At 41.1% G+C, this 15,251-nt stretch overlaps 1 protein-coding gene across 1 annotated transcript in view; it reads right to left on the bottom strand.

The window, feature by feature from the left end:
• Positions 1 to 15,251, bottom strand: part of LOC134217852 (BAI1-associated protein 3) — a 396,811-nt gene that overhangs the window by 13,888 nt on the left and 367,672 nt on the right. Inside the window, exons 7-12 of the mRNA XM_062696671.1 lie at positions 2,999 to 3,287; positions 2,732 to 2,933; positions 2,357 to 2,664; positions 1,824 to 2,300; positions 1,714 to 1,765; positions 320 to 1,648 (exon numbers count right to left, since the gene is read on the bottom strand). Coding sequence (XP_062552655.1) covers positions 320 to 1,648; positions 1,714 to 1,765; positions 1,824 to 2,300; positions 2,357 to 2,664; positions 2,732 to 2,933; positions 2,999 to 3,287 — 2,657 coding nt within the window. The remainder of the gene's footprint in view (positions 1 to 319; positions 1,649 to 1,713; positions 1,766 to 1,823; positions 2,301 to 2,356; positions 2,665 to 2,731; positions 2,934 to 2,998; positions 3,288 to 15,251) is intronic.

Raw genomic sequence — 15,251 nt, 5'->3', positions numbered from 1 at the left:
TTCAATTCAATTCACAATAAATTAAACAAATTGAATGGGACGAGAGGTGAGTCTCCGTAGGCCACGTGTTTCAATTCAAATTGAAGTGTAAAGCACTAGAAAAAGCAGACGACAGAGGATTACAGCTCGTTACCAATAAATGGACTAAGTGCTCGTTTAGATGCTTTGGTATCTGTTGGAATTGACATCATTCCTGTTTCTTGTTGATGATTGCCGTTTACTATTATACCGTATTTGATTACCAGTGTTAGATCCAAATCTAATTCAATTGGATTATTTCAGTCAATTCAGAGAAGACAAAAATGCTAAAACCACTCACCTTGTGCACATTGGTTTGCTGTTCCGAGCAATGCGAAAACAGTCTCCGCGGGAGCAATTCGATAATCACGAACGGATCACTGAACCCGTTCGGATCCAGCGGAATGACGTCCTTTGCATGCAGCACCTCCACACACAATGAATCGTGATTGAAGTAGGCCTTCACCGATAAACTGCCCAGCGAAAGCGGCCCAACCGTATTCAACTGTTCCTGCAGTCTCTGCATGTAGAACAGGTCGATCAACTGTTCCGTATCGGTCTTGTGGTACTGCAACCGTTGAGCCACCCGCCAGTACAGATCGCTGTGCAGGATCTCCGGTGGCAGGCCCAGGCCTTCGGCGTTGAAGAACTCCCCGAGTAGCTGCAGTGCACCGAACATGCGATCGTGGAAATTGCTCGGCTTGTCACCTTCACCGCCAGCGTCCATCTGCTTGGCAAACTCCGCCAGAACGCTGTTCCATATCAGACTCATCGCTCGGTAGAAGTTTTGAGAAAGGAGCGTTACGTTTAGTGTGGCCAGATGAGAATCCAGATATTCTAGTAGGGGCATTACTGCTTGATTCGCGGGCAATGAGTCGGGTGACCAAGCCAAGTGGAAGACAGCTTTCTGCAGCGGACTTTGCATCGAAGCCGTTAGTTTTCCAAGTACTCGGTCCGCTTTGTTTTCCAATTGAGCAATTGTGTTCTCTAAAAGGTTTTCGGCTGCTTCCGAAAGGTGATGTGTTGTTGGATGAAACTCAGACAAAGCTCTTCTCACGTATTCCAAATTGTTAACGATCACACACATATCATCGGCCGTACGTTGAGGTCCAGATTTGTCGTAATAGCCACTCTCGCTCAAATTCTGGTGGATGAGATCGGAATAAACATTCGCCGTAGTACAGACCATGTCAATGATCAGCGCTTCATAGTGCGCCCCCGAGGCTGGCTCCGGCCAGGCGAGGTTTTTCCAGAACTCCTTAATCTGATAGAAACACGAAGCCGTATCGATCGCTGATGTACTGTGTCGTACGATCCGTTCTCCTTCACAAAGTGTATCGACGTTAACGGCAGCCTTAATTCGTTGGATCGCTTTGGTTTTGCTAATGGAGATCCACCGCTGAACGGCAGGTTCAAACCATTCATGGAAGTTTTGCAGACCAAGAGGTTTTTCCGGTGGTTGAGGGGTTACCGAAAGATGAGATTTCATATTATGGAACTCTTGCAAGGTAAAGTAGATTTCAAATGGTGCCGTATCAGGTTCACGATCGTTATCGAGGATGGTCCAATGGTTAACTATAGAGCCCGGCATCTGACCGGATTCGATGCGGTTGCTAACTTCGTCTCCCAGCTGTGAATTGAATAAGAAACTGATTGAAAATCATTGATCGGGCATTGAGTCATGATTAAATTTACCAAGGAGTCGAATTGTTTATACACAATGCTAAAGTATTGTATGCCATTCGTTCTGAAAGATAGAAAGATTTGGTGAGTCGAATCAGATGATAAGTTAGAGAGGTACTTACGAATCAAACAACGAGTGATAGTAAGCCAGTCCGAGCTGCAGATCCGCAACCAATATCGTAGTATAGTGCACCAGAGGGTTCGGTGAACGTGTGGCCTCCCGTAGTTGAGCCTGGGACCATGTAATTGACCCTTTCCTGAGAGCCCCGACGATCTCCCCACGAACACCTTTGCTGAAGGGGCTTACCTGACGAAATGCTCGCATAGATCCCAAAAGTCCGAGACATCGCAGCAGGAACTCTAACCGAACGAGTGAGGGTTGATGTTTTGCGGGAAACACTTCCCGATGACGGCGCATGTGACTGAGCGATCGTTCTACGAAACCGTTGAGCGCGTCGGCTAACCACTGTTCCAGTTCGCGGGTCAGTGGTTCGTTGCTGTAGTTGTTCACCCATAGCTTGTCTACCTCAATTAGCTGCCGATGGATGAATTTGGTGTCGAGTGGTTTCTTGCGGTTGATCCGGATGATCGCTACCAATCTGAAATGATGACGAAAATGTAACACGTGATCTAGACGAAATTCAGCAATTAATACTTGGATAGTGAAATTTGCATGTCGGAGAGATCACTCTGAACTGCTATCTGATGAAGGATGGTGAGTGATGGTCCTGCCAGTTCTCCGTTCCATTTCCAAGCCGGTTCGTGAGCGTTGAGTTCATGCATCATAAAAATAGTTTGCAGTCGTTCGAACTTCTTCACCTCCAGGGTGTTGTCCTCTTCAGAGTTGCCACGATCTTCTCGCGTCGAAAGTGAAAGCTTGAGTCGAATACGACCCTGCACTGAGCTACGACTACTTCGTGCTTCCAGTTTGAACCAACCCTCCAAACCGGTTGAAGGAATATCCTGTGGATTAGTGGCGAAATTAGACTTCAAAACTGTGGATGAGCTGATCACGTAAGCTCCTACTTACACAGACTGGAATATTGACACAACCCAAGAAGTCGTCCTGCGAACCCTGGCGTGCCGATTGGCACACTTGTTTGAAAAATCTACCTAATCCTCTAACGCCCCTAACTTCGTTCAGTCGTGAAACAGCATCTAACACGCTACTCTCATCGTCGTGGTCCCAAATGTCCAGATGTAGAAGATCCGAGTGGATGTCGTCTATGTCACTGTGAAAAAGAAATATTTAAAGGTCAGCATTTATGGCTTCCTTTTCCGAAGCATAGGAACTTACAATTTGAACTTTTCGTGCCATTTCGGACTCAACGTGTGCGGTTTGACGGATGTGGCTCGGATGAACTTGGCTGGGACGGGGCCAACCGAGTCTCGCTGTTGGCGGCCGTCCTTGCGCTTGAAGCTCAACCGGAAGCTGTGATGTTTGCGCAGTTTCCCATGCTCTGGCGAGTCCAGGCTGTCCATTCCGGTGTCGGACAGTGTTCGTGGGGTCATCGGTGGCTGCGGAGAGGGTGGTGGAGGTGTCCCGGAGGGTTGTATGCCCAGCATACAGTACGGATCACTGAAACCTGAAACACGGAAGAATGGAGAGAAATAGTTGTAAAAATCAAGTAACGCGAAAATGAGATAATTATATTAAATTAATTTTGGTAGGTACATCCCAATAGAAGAAGGGTGGCCATGGAAAAATTACTCCGAAGCCAAGGAAATTTTCGAGGATTATCAGCTCCAACAAGAGATACACTTCCGCCAACAGATTTTCTTTTTCGTTAATAACTCGACTAATGAAATTCCATTGAAATTAGATGACCCAGGTCAAAAGTTCTTCAAAAATCCACTTCGGAATCAATGTTCATTTGACCAATTATAATTGTATCAATACAACAATACAACAAATTAAATTGCTTAAACTCACATCATAATTAGTCGAAGACAAAACATTTTAAATAGAAATTGATGAAGTTATCACGCTGTGTCGTGATTCAAGTCAGCCACTCTAGGAAGAGGTCAAACATCGCCTAACCATCAGACCACTCAGCTATTAAGCAAGAATATATCAGAGGAAAAGTTGGGTGCTTAATAAAACATTTTCTTTGCATGGCTAATGACGTTTTCTAAGACTTCCTAGAAACTTCTTAAAAGCTGTGCCCGAAATCTTCTTAGGAGACTTTCATAAGTTTCCCTTCATTCTTCTTTTATGCTTTTCCGGATGTTTTACACAACGGTCAGCAGCTCGCCAGGTCCTAAAACAAAACTCTCGCTCAATTGTCCATCATCAATCTAAATTATTCAGAAGCGGAATGAGTTGCCGTTTTCTCTTGTTCACCCAAATTAGGCAATGATGACACACTGGTTCAAGAGGCGGGTGGGTTATTGTTGACGGATGACCGAAAGAAAAGCTGGACTAAATTTACGTACCACACTTTATAAGCTTTTCGCTCCCGGAGTCCCGGCTGTGGGAAAGCTGCTGAGGAGTAGCCATGGTATAGGGTAGTCGCAAAAAGTTTTCTAAAGTGATTTTTAATACTTTTACGCTCGGTTGGGTTACAACTGCAGAACGGTCGGTGGAATGTCACCCGGACAAAGGTGGAAAACTTTGGCTCACCCAAAATTGAGCTCATTATAGCAGCAGCTTCAATTGTTGAACACAATTCGGACCCCTAAGTAGCTTGAAAGATATGAAGTTCAAATTTGCGCACCAAGTTGTTTGATTGAGCACGAGCCCGACAATGACAAATGATGCTTTCGTGCTAAAAGCGTAGGTTTCCTATAACTTTCTTGGAAGCACAATCCCTTCATTGTGGGAGGAAATGCCTATGGTTTTAATGTGCAGACATTGTTTCCTTCAATCGGGTTAAATAAGGCGCGTCATATCACATTTTCGTGCCCACGTTAATGAGTTCTGTGCCAACAAATAAAACTCAACGAGCTACTTCTACGAATTCGCATCAAGCACATCCATTCAGCACACAAATTTGTCTCCTCCCTTCGAAGGAGCCTAATTTGTTATCATAATAATTTGGAGTTGAACACGACCGTCGCTCCGGCCGGCCGACTCACACGAACCACCATAATTGCAGCCCTCCCCGGAACGGGATGATGGTTCATTAAAATTTCATGCAAACACTCAACAGCCATATTCTCCCCTGGACTGCCTGTCTGAATGTGCTATATTCGTTTTATATGTGGCAAGTGGCAGTTATTAAAATCCAGTTTTCCCATGTCTGACTACACGCTCCTGCGCCAAAAATCACAGTGGGAAATTTTCGAAAAGGACGTTGGTCAACATTAGTTTTGTTCTTTACTATGACCATACCCTCAGTGTTTTACTCAAATTGGATCACTCGCGTCTCGACTTGAAACGAAAAGAAAGTATCCAATAACATTATTTCACTTGAATGCCAGATCATGACGTTCCACCAACCCAGAGGAAGAAAGCCTTGAATGCGAACGTCCCAACACGCAGAAATGTAATCAATTAGATCCACAATAACACCACTCTTCTTGCGGGCGTTATACCAACGCAGAGAAAAGAACTTTTCAATGCGGGCGTCCCACCACGCAAAATTGTGATTCATCCACATTAACAACATACTTCTTGTGGGCTGCTCATCAACCCAGAGGAAAAAACTCTTGATTGCAGGTGACCCACCAATGCATGGGAAGTCCTCTCTATTGTGGACGTCCCATCAGGCAGAGGGAACGCGTCCTGCCTTGCAAAATTGTGACTAATTTGATCCACATTACCACAATTTTTCTTGCGCACGTCCCTTGAATGTCGGCGTCCCATTTCGCAGAATTGTGATCCATCCTAATCACAATGATTCTATTTTTCGCGGGTATTCCACCAACGCAGAGGAAGGAACTCTTGAATGCGAGTGTCTCACCACATTTAATTGGGTTGTTAAGGAATGTCAATGTTTTTACATATTATGAATCTGCTGGGAAAACTGATCTATCCCCTAATTTTCGAAGTTTTTGGAGCTCTGGGACTATTTTTAATTAGTATTTCATTAGATTTGTTTTTATGCTACATGGGCCAAGTTTCATTCCATGAATGTCAATGTCATTGTATCGATCGATTATATATGATTATTTATTTAATATTTAAAAATGCAAATAATATGCTTTCAAATAAAATTTGTTGGAGATCAGAAAAACGTTCTCTATTTGTAAAACTGTTAAATACTCGATATTTTTCTGTGCTAAACAACCGAATTGTGATCATTCCGATCCACATTAACACACGGAATTGACCCTTCCCGTCAACCATTTTTATTCACTCAATCAATTCTTTGGCTTATTTAAGGTCAAGTTTACCAAAGAACCCACGTGTCACGTGTCAACCGACCTGAAAAATTCACCCAATGTTCGTTCAAAATCAAGTCAATCTTAAAAACAGCACTTTTTCGATTTTAAAAATAGTTAGGGGCTTCAAAATATATGTGTTCTTCGGGAAAGTTGACCTTAAATAAGCCAAAGAATCGACTGAGACAACAAAACGAGCTACAATTTTTGACGGGAAAGGTCAATGTGATCTTTTACATCAACATCATTCTTTTTGCGGGCGTCCCACCAACGCAAAGAACACCCTCTTGAATATAGGCGTCCTACTACGCAGAATTGTTCCTCCTGAAGTTCTTCCGGAAATTCCTCCTGAACTTGCTTCGGAAGTTCCTCCGAAAGTTCCTCCGGAAGTTCCTCCGAAAGTTCCCCCGGAAGTTCCTCCAAAAATTCCTTCGTAAGTTACTCTGGAAGTTTATCCGGAAAATCCTTCGGAAGTTTCCTCGGGAATTCCTCAGGAAGTCCCTCCCGGAATTCCTCCAGGAATTCCTCCGGAAGTTCCTCCAGGATTTTCTCCGGAAGTTCCTCCCGGAATTTCTCCACGAAATCCTCAGGAATTTCACTTGAAGTTCCTCCGGGAATTCGTCCGAAACTTCCTCCGGAAGTTCCTCCAGAAATCCCTACGGAAGTTCCTCCGGGAATTCCTGCAGGAGTTCTACCGGGAATTGCTCCGGAAATTCTTTTGGGAATTCCTCTAGAAGTTTTTCCGCGAAGTTCCTCCGGAAATTGCTTCGGAAATTCCTTTGGAAATTCCTTCGGAAATTCCTTTGGAAATTCCTTCGGAAATTCTTTTAGAAATTCCTTTGGAAATTCCTTCGGAAATTCCTTTGGAAATTCCTTCGGAAATTATTTAGAAATTCCTTCTGAAATTCGTTTGGAAATTCCTTTGGAAATTTGTTTGGAAATTCCTTCGGAAATTACTTTGGAAATTCTTTTGGAAATTCCTACGGAAATTCCTTTGGAAATTCCTTCGGAAATTACTGCGGAAATTCCTTCGAAAATTCCTTTGGAAATTCATTCGGAAATTCCTTCCTTTGGAAATTCCTTCGGAAATTCCTTTGGAAGTTCCTTCGGAAATTCCTTTGGAAATTCCTTCAGAAATTCCTTTGAAAATTCCTTCAGAAGTTCATTCGTAAATTCCTTTGGAAATTCCTTCGGAAATTTCTTTGGAAATTCCTTCGCAAATTCCTTTGGAAATTCCTTCGGAAATTCCTTTGGAAGTTCCTTCGGAAATTCTTTTGGAAATTCCTTTGGAAATTCCATTGGAAATTCCTTCGGAAATTCCTTTGGAAATTCCTTTGGAAATTCCTTCGGAAATTCCTTTGGAAATTCCTTTGGAAATTCCTTTGGAAATTCCTTCGGAAATTCCTTTGGAAATTCCTTCGGAAATTCCTTTGGAAATTCCTTCGGAAATTCCTTCGAAAATTCCTTTGGAAATTCCTTCGGAAATTCTTATGGAGATTCTTATGGAAATTCCTTCAAAAATTTCTTCGGAAATTCCTTTGGAAATTCTTTCGGAAATTCCTTTGGAAATTCCTTCGGAAATTCCTTTGGAAAGTCCTTCTAAAATTCCTTTGGAAATTCCTTTGCAAATTCCTTCGGAAATTCCTTTTGAATTAAGAAAATTATTTTGAGCTTTTTAGTGGAATGTCTTCACTTGTCATAAGAGGAGTTTGTACAATCCCATTTAATTCCACCACTTAATTGTATCTTGACAGATACGTATTTCGACCTCAACAGTAAGGCCGTCTTCAGTGTCTCGTACTTGACTCGACTTTTGAAATCCGGCGCAGCAGAGCTACAATTTGTCAAGAGGCTCGCTCTAGCGAAGCGACTGAAGAAAATTTCAGTCGATATGGGATCCATAACTGGCACTCACTCCCTAAATTTTGAATTACTGGATCGATTTTAAACCTAATAACACGGAATGATTATAGATTAAATATTTTATCTTTCTATTTGAATGATCTATTTATTTTACATAGCATAGCAAATAATTATAGACATCAGACATCAAAAAAAAGTTCGGTGATTCGTCGTACAAGCACCAGAAAAGCATGGAGACGCATGGCTGCTCACAGTTTAGAAGGAAAACTTATTCGTCTATGCAACGCAAGCTTTCTAAACGACCTGGCGTGCACAGCCATCATGAATGCCATCAGTTTTGCATAAGTACTAATCTTCATATGAAAGAATTATTTGCAATTTGGCCACCTGAATCCCCACGGTTTAATCCATGCTTGGAACTCTTTTCTGCTGATAATACAGCCATGGAAAAATGTTTGTTCGGTTTCATTTCGTTCGTTTGGAACGAAGGACCAAGGCTGTTCAAATAACATGTAGTGCATACCATTAGAGGCATACACAGTACGACGCGACGGGGAGGATAGTGATCTCTTCGGTTTCTTCGATAATAGTCTCCCTGACTATATAATGGGCCGACGAAACAATACACCATCCGCCTATCAAAATCAACCGCATCGTTATTGCGAGAATATAATGGTGCGGTTGCTTGCCGACATTGTAAAGTTGAAGTGCAGAGTTCGAAAATAGGCCATGATGAGTGGCTTTGGCTAACAGAAGAAACCTCATTCGAAAAACAAAAGAGCCCCAAACGATTAATTCTTGTGCAATCATAGCGTACGAATCTGGTCTTGAGATTATTGGCAATGCCCGGATTTCAAAGGCACTCGAAATAATTACTACTCGTGTACACAGCCCGGATGTTCGTTACGACTAAATATGCAAGAGAATATGTTCAAAAATCCTTTGAATTCATTCATTTCGAACAGCTGTGTCGCGCGGCTTACGATCCAACTTTGCATAATTCCGTTGGCCTTTATCTACAAAACTAGATTATAACAACGTGAAAGTTAGATTCCAAAAACACTTGGAACTTAAAGTGGATAAATCGGTGCGCCAGCTCGTTGTTATCCTTTCTACCGTCGTCGTCATATAGAAACAAGTTTCAATATCCTTTCCAGACAAAATGTAATGGCAAGTACTTGAAGCTCGCATTTCGAGCTTTATCACGTAGTTTGTGACTGGGAATTGGTGTAGAAATCTGCGCTGTCGTTCACTCACGAAGTAATTGACATTTAGAAACGAATGCGAGGCTTGACAAAATACAAAAACACTTTATGAATGTCACTAGCTTGGTATCTGTGCTTCAACATTGGCAAACCGACTACCTCTGCGGTGATAATGGTCTGATAGACAGTGCTTGTGAATGTTAAGTGATTCACTTTAAAATGTTGCAGATTAAAGTTATGTGGGCTCTGCTGGTTTGAGATAATATGTGGACTGAGGAAAATTAACAAAACCAAAAATTGCAAATAAAGGTAAATACATCTGCAAAAACAACTCTGTGTTAACAACTCCTCCATGTAATGCCAGTAAGATCTTCTTAGAGTGGAAGTACAGCCTTTCCGACCAACTCTATTGTATAATAATGTCCAACACAATTCATTCAAACTTTTAAACGATTATTGTGAACTTTTGAGGTAAAACTGTTTTATTCAAGATCTTCTGTTCAACATTTGTTTTCTAATTTCTCTGGAAATGACGGTCACCTTCAGGGCACAATCCAGCATTCAAATCATTCCGTTCCACGTCCTTCTTCTAATTTACCACCGTAACGAAGGGTCAGTTGTGGAAACAAATTTTCAACGGCTAATACCGAAACACAAAAAGTGACGAGGCTGCGTCCGGAGGATACTTTTGCGTAATTGTCCACACAGCTTCAGAAAACCTTTCTCTCAGTTTCCTTTCCAGTATTCGATTCGACGACGATTGACGAAAGCATCGGCTAAAAAAACTCTTAGCACACAACGGGTTTTTTGTGTACCCATGAGAGGCTCCTTTCTGCTAAAGGGTTTGACGTTTTTTTTTGTACCAAGAGGTGGGTCGGGGGTAATCTTCGCCTACAACATGGGACCGGAACCGCCCAAATGTTGTACAAAATGAGTTTAATTAAGTAGAAATAACATGATTTCTATCGAATTTTTGTTCAGTTAGCCTTTATTTTCGGCACATCCGGTAGAAAAGGTTTACTTTGTATCATATTACGGAAAACAGGGAATTTTATTGTCTTTCAAAGAAGTATAGGAATGTGTACCTTTTGATCCGTGCTGTTGAATCGACGATTCTGCAACTGAATAATTGAGATCGAGTAATGCTAGGTAGTCCCGATTGAGTTCAAATTTAGCTCGATTATCAATAAAATCAACATTATTGTTATAGCTCCGTATTATTAGAATGTCTCAGGGTTGCATTTTCTTACCCGACTTGATGGCTATGACTTGATAGTTATGTAGCAACAAACTAAGATTATCGAGAGGTGATCTTTAGAACTCTCACTTAGAATATGATTCGTGCTGAATCTACACTGGTTGTATTATAACAAAATCGGTATTTACTAATCTCTGATAAATTTTCTGACATTGTACGTATATTTTTTAATTACCATGTGGCATCGAAATCCGTACACTTAAGCACCTTAGTATATGAAAAAGTGATTAGAAAATTGTAGGTATCGAATGTAAATAAAACGTTTGTCTTTGACACAGGAGCATGAAGGCTTCTACTTTCGATGTGTTTCACATTTACTCATGAAAAACTACGAAAATCATGATAAAATAATTACCAGGTCCCAACGCACCATCTGTTCGTTGATTTCAAGGCGGCATACGACAGTATAGACCGCGTAGAGTAATGGAAAATTATGGACGAGAACAGCTTCCCTGGGAAGCTTACCCGTCTGATCAATGCAACGGTGGATGGTGTGCAAAACTGTGTGAAGATTTCGGGCGAACACTCCAGTTGGTTCGAATCGCGCCGGGGACTAAGACAAGGTGATGGACTTTTGTGCCTGTTGTTCAACATTGTGCTAGAAGGTGTCATGCGGAGAGCCGGTGTAACAGCCGGGGTACGATTTTCAACAGATCCAGTCAATTTATTTGTTTCGCGGATGACATGGACATTGTCGGCCGAACATTTGCAAAGGTGGCAGAACTGTACACCCGCCTGAAACGTGAAGCAACAAAAGTTGGACTGGTGGTGAATGCGTCAAAGACAAAGTACATGCTTGTGGGCGGAACCGAGCGCGACAGGGCCCGCCTGGGAAGCAGTGTTACGATAGACGGGGATACCTTCGAGGTGGTCGAGGAATTCGTCTACCTCGGATCCTTGCTAACGGCTGACAACAACGTTAGTCGTGAAATACGGAGGCGCATCATCTGTGGAAGTCGGGCCTACTACGGGCTCCAGAAGAAACTACGGACTCCAGAAGATTCGCCACCGCACCAAATGTGTCATGTACAAGACGCTTATAAGACCGGTTGTCCTCTACGGACATGAAACATGGACAATGCTCGAGGAGGACTTGCAAGCACTCGGAGTATTCGAGAGACGGGTGCTTAGGACCATCTTTGGCGGTGTGCAAGAAGACGGTGTGTGGCGGCGAAGAATGAACCATGAGCTCGCCCAACTCTACGGCGAACTCAGTATCCAGAAGGTAGCTAAAGCCGGAAGGGTACGATGGGCAGGACATGTTGCAAGAATGCCGGACAGCAACCCTGCAAAGATGGTGTTCGCTTCCGATCCGGCAGGTACGAGACGGCGTGGAGCGCAGCGAACGAGATGGGCAGACCAGGTGCAGAACGACTTGGCGAGCGTGGGGCGTATCCGAGGATGGAGAGATGCGGCCTCGAACCGTGCATTGTGGCGTCAAATTGTTGATTCAGTGTTATCTGTTTAGATGTTAACCTAATGAAATGATAAAATAATGAATAAAATCAACTACTCCTGAATCAAAATCCGTCCACCGTGGACGGATTTCGAATCAAAGGATCAAAAGCCGTACAGCTATTTTTTAACTAAATATTTAAATTGAAGCAGTCTGATTGACCAAACTACCACTGTAAATAGTTCAATACGCACCTTGAAAAGCGGTCCCTTCGATTTGTATTCCGCTTATCTTATGTAATGATTCGCAATTAACAATTAAAACACAGTCGAGTCAAGTACGAGACACTGAAGACGGCCTTACTGTTGAGGTCGGAATACGTATCTGTCAAGATACAATTAAGTGGTGGAATTCAATGGGATTGTACAAACTCGTCTTATGACAAGTGAATTAAAACACAGTTACTTTTAGTGCAATTATGCTCTACCCGAAAACAAAATGGCGGCAGAAACTCCGCGTTTGGTAGATGGAGATTTGTTTTTGATTTTTGTTGTTTTAATTTCAAAGCCTACTTTCCATTTCTATGCCCTAAAAGCTTACTGCCAAGTATCTGAGTTTGAGAAATAAATTTAACTTCAACCGGAAGTAATACACTCATCTCATCAATGAAAGTTGAAGAATGAGCATTTTTTAAAGAAAGAGTATTAGATAAAAAGATTGTTGATTCATGAAATGAATAAAACTTGTATTGTGCGAGATGGATGCTATCCGTTTGAGTTTCTTATTCCTTTAGACCGTTTGTTCTTTTCGACCATTTGTCACTTTCGACCTTTTGTCCTTTTTGAACATTTGTCACTTCGACATTTTGCCTTTCGACCTTTCATCATGTTTTTAAGCAGTGTTTTAATCAACTATCATAGAAATTCTCCTAGCAGCACAATTCAGGATTTTTTGGTGGCAGCAACTCCTATATGACTCGATTCAGTTGTATATCAGTTACAGAAAGTCATTTATAACAAATAGGCTGCTCGAGTTTACGAATAATGGTCATTCAAAGTAAATGACACTGTCAATTAGGTTTTGCAGCGTCTGTATGTAACCTCGATCCTCAAAGCCTTCAGGTACTCGGATTCTGATGGCTTTTCCGCAAACGGGACCTCTAGAGAGTAGGAGGTTGAGGGTTCGAGTCCCTCCAAGACACGTGGATTTTTTTTTTCGCAAATTTCATATCAATTTGTAAATTTCGAAACATGTGCTGTGCATATGCACAGTCAAGATATTTAACACAAAATTTCCATGAATAAATCAATATCAATATTATTATCTATAAAAAATTAAAAACTGTGTGTATATGTATGTATGTAGTTAGCCACCATCCTGGCTAGAGTCTTGCTCTGCATGTGGTTACACTTAACAGTAAGGTCAAATTTTATTTTCATTCTGAATTCAACATACTGCTGTATGAAGGGCCAAAAATGGGGATGGTGGACCTGTAAGCAGAGACACAACAAATATAATAATGAAATCTGCAATACTTATCAAGCTTTCCACGGGATCTATAAAAAATAAAAAACTTTCCACAAAATAATTATTAAAAAGCAATAAAAAATTGGAAAATTTCCTTCAAAAATACATAAAAATCATATGGAATGATCACACGACCTTCCTTCTCTAAGCTCCTGCATGAGAGAAAGGAAGAATACTGCGTGGAAGCTGATATATCTCCACTGGCCTCCACACTGATATTCTTCCCTCCCCCTTCATACGGGAGCTTGGCAGAAGGAAGGTCGTGTGATATGTGCCATCACAAATATTGCCCTCCACTCGCTTTCAAATCGACTTCTATAAAAACATTCTTCATGCCTGCCGTATCCTAACGGAACTATCAATTCTATACTTTCGCCTCTAATTTTATCATGAACATGTACGTCCAAGTATGGAAGATGATATTAGCATTTCCATATCATTGTAAATCGTTTAGATTCACGTAGAAGTAACACACACACGAAATCATTAATTTAGAATACGGAGTTATTAAATGTCTTATAAACAATTAACGTTTTTGGAAAAAAAAATGCTCAGTTCTATTGCTTTTTTATATTTTAATCAATTTTTTTAAATTTTTTTTTAATTGCTCTTGTGGAAAAACAAACTTGTGTAATATTTTTATTGCTAATATTGATTTATTTATGGAAATTTTATATTTTTTTCAATGGAAAATTTTAATTCTTTATGGAAAATTCTTCTTTTATAACTGCAACTTTCGCTTTTATTTTTATGTATGTCTACTCTGATTTCTTTATTGGCATTTTCCCAATTTTTCATGGAAAAATTCCAATTTTTTTGGGGAGTTTTATTTTAGTCGTTACGAGGAGTGTGCCGAAGGAATTAAGTGTACGTTTGAGGAAACGTAAGCACGCTTTTTATCTTTCGACTACCGAAACCAGATTTTTTTCCTGATTGAAGATGGAGAGTAGTTCCAGGTTCCACTAATTGGTAGGTATCTAGATTTTGTTCAGTCAAGAAATAATGACTCCACATTAGTATAAATAAACGCATGGAATATTGGTTAAGCGATGACCAAAAGATAAAATCAATTACTTTCATCAGTGAACACAATAAGTTCAGACATACTGTTTGCGTGACTAACATCTATTCGCCACAATCTGATGCATCTGCAAATACTGATGGCATGAAATTTCTACGAATGCCAACCGTACCGACGGAGAGCGCAACAATCAATGTTGCAGTCTGCTATTTAATCAGGGTTAAAAACTAAAACCTCATTTGCATAGTCTACTTTGTTGTCACAAAATGTGCAAAGTTCTATTACAGTAGGCACAAACCGTCAACAGCCGCTATACTGTGATGTAGATTTTAATAAACAAAATAATTTGTGGAGTAGATGGTAATAATGGACCTATTTCGTCTAATAGACGAAATGTTATCGATCAATGTTTCTTATTGACAATTACCAGATAATGTTATATTTAACGTGTGCCAATTATTTTATATCAAAGATATTCATGTCTAAAAAAGTCAAAGCTAACGGTGAAAAGGCTACCACATCTGCTTCATACACAGGAGGTCGTGGGTTCAATCCCAGACCCGTTCAATTCTCCAACTTGGTATTTTTGCATATATTTCTCATGTTCTAGCATACAACAGACTTTATAACCTAATTCTAGCAGTGAACTGTTAGCATTCGAAATGAACATCGTTTCAGCATTCAGTTCCCCCTCAGATTCCAATAAAATTCCCCATGAATCGATTTGCAGTGCACGAGTGACTACATGATCATTTCCTTCCCATCCCTGATTGACCGTGAGGGCGTGGCCAACGCCAATATTGATCATTCAAAAATTCTAGTGCTCTAGGAATGCGCACATTGAGCTTGGAAAGCAAATCCCATGCCCCATTGGTTCCCTGTGCAACTGCGATTGTTCTGTTTGATGACGGATTTGTAGCTACGAAATGCATAGTCATCATGCTCATGTGCTAA

Source organism: Armigeres subalbatus, chromosome 2, assembly GCF_024139115.2.
Source record: "Armigeres subalbatus isolate Guangzhou_Male chromosome 2, GZ_Asu_2, whole genome shotgun sequence".
NCBI lineage: Eukaryota > Metazoa > Arthropoda > Insecta > Diptera > Culicidae > Armigeres > Armigeres subalbatus.
Note: the sequence above shows the minus strand (reverse complement) of the source record. Positions and strands in the feature narration are given on the sequence as shown.